This window comes from Sphaeroforma arctica (genome assembly GCF_001186125.1).
Source record: "Sphaeroforma arctica JP610 unplaced genomic scaffold supercont1.11133, whole genome shotgun sequence".
Taxonomy (NCBI): domain Eukaryota; class Ichthyosporea; order Ichthyophonida; genus Sphaeroforma; species Sphaeroforma arctica.
The window spans coordinates 1-861 of record NW_014029425.1 but is presented as its reverse complement, the minus strand read 5'-3'; the positions used below and the strand labels follow the sequence as shown (position 1 = coordinate 861).

Sequence of the window (861 nt, the reverse complement as noted above, 5' to 3'; positions counted from 1 at the left end):
CTAAACTTTAAACTCTAATAAACCATTGAAACCTAACCCCTAAAAAAAACCCCTAAACTCCAATATACCATAGAAATCTAACCCCTAAAAAAACACCAAACTTTAATAAACCATACCAACCCTCGGCTAAGCTCTTGGTCCCGGGGTTTTATTAGCGTGGCTGGGGTGGTTGACCACGCAGCTCCGACTCGTGAACCCCCCATCCAAACGGTCTGTTAACCCAAAATACCGAGTCCAGCGGGGTGTATAAATAGTCTGGCCTTTTTTGTTTTGTAGGTCACAAGCTCACTTGCAAACACTAACAACAACTAGATCTAATCCACACCAACAACTGTAACAACAACCATGTTTCTCGCTACACCCAAGCACGCTGGTAGCCACGTCTTCAACGCTGATCCCATCCTAACGGCTAAGATGGCGGGCCACCATGTCCACGGGTACAATGATAACGTGTGCTTTGTCTCTGAACGCAATCCTACGGTGGCTCGGCCGGTAATCCTATTCCACTTTGATGCCAACTGTATCCTGGAGCGGGTTACTGAAATCAGAAAGCCAATGCTCTTTAACACGGTTCTAGACCGCAACTACCAACCCTGTCATTGCACTAGGCTTGTGGGGGTGAAGACATCTGTGTTACCAACAGCTGTACCAACAGCACCAGTGGCGATAGCAAATCACGTGCCCAGGTATCAGATGGTGAATCCTAGCGACTACCACAACAACCTTCCTTCGCCCAGTCCCGCTGCTACGGTAACTCCAACTACGCTGGAGACCCCCGTGTCTGACGTTGCGGCTGCAGCCATTGCACGATCCGGGACCAGTAGCCATTCTAACGCTACTACGTCACCCGCCGAACCCACC

At 49.6% G+C, this 861-nt stretch overlaps 1 protein-coding gene across 1 annotated transcript; it reads left to right on the top strand.

Annotated features, from left to right (window-relative positions):
- Positions 1-345: 345 nt before the first annotated feature.
- SARC_17543 (hypothetical protein) lies at positions 346-820 on the top strand (the record flags this gene model as incomplete). Its single annotated transcript, XM_014288362.1, has 1 exon — positions 346-820. A coding segment is annotated over one exon (475 nt), but the record flags the coding sequence as incomplete, so codon positions are not given.
- Positions 821-861: the final 41 nt, after the last annotated feature.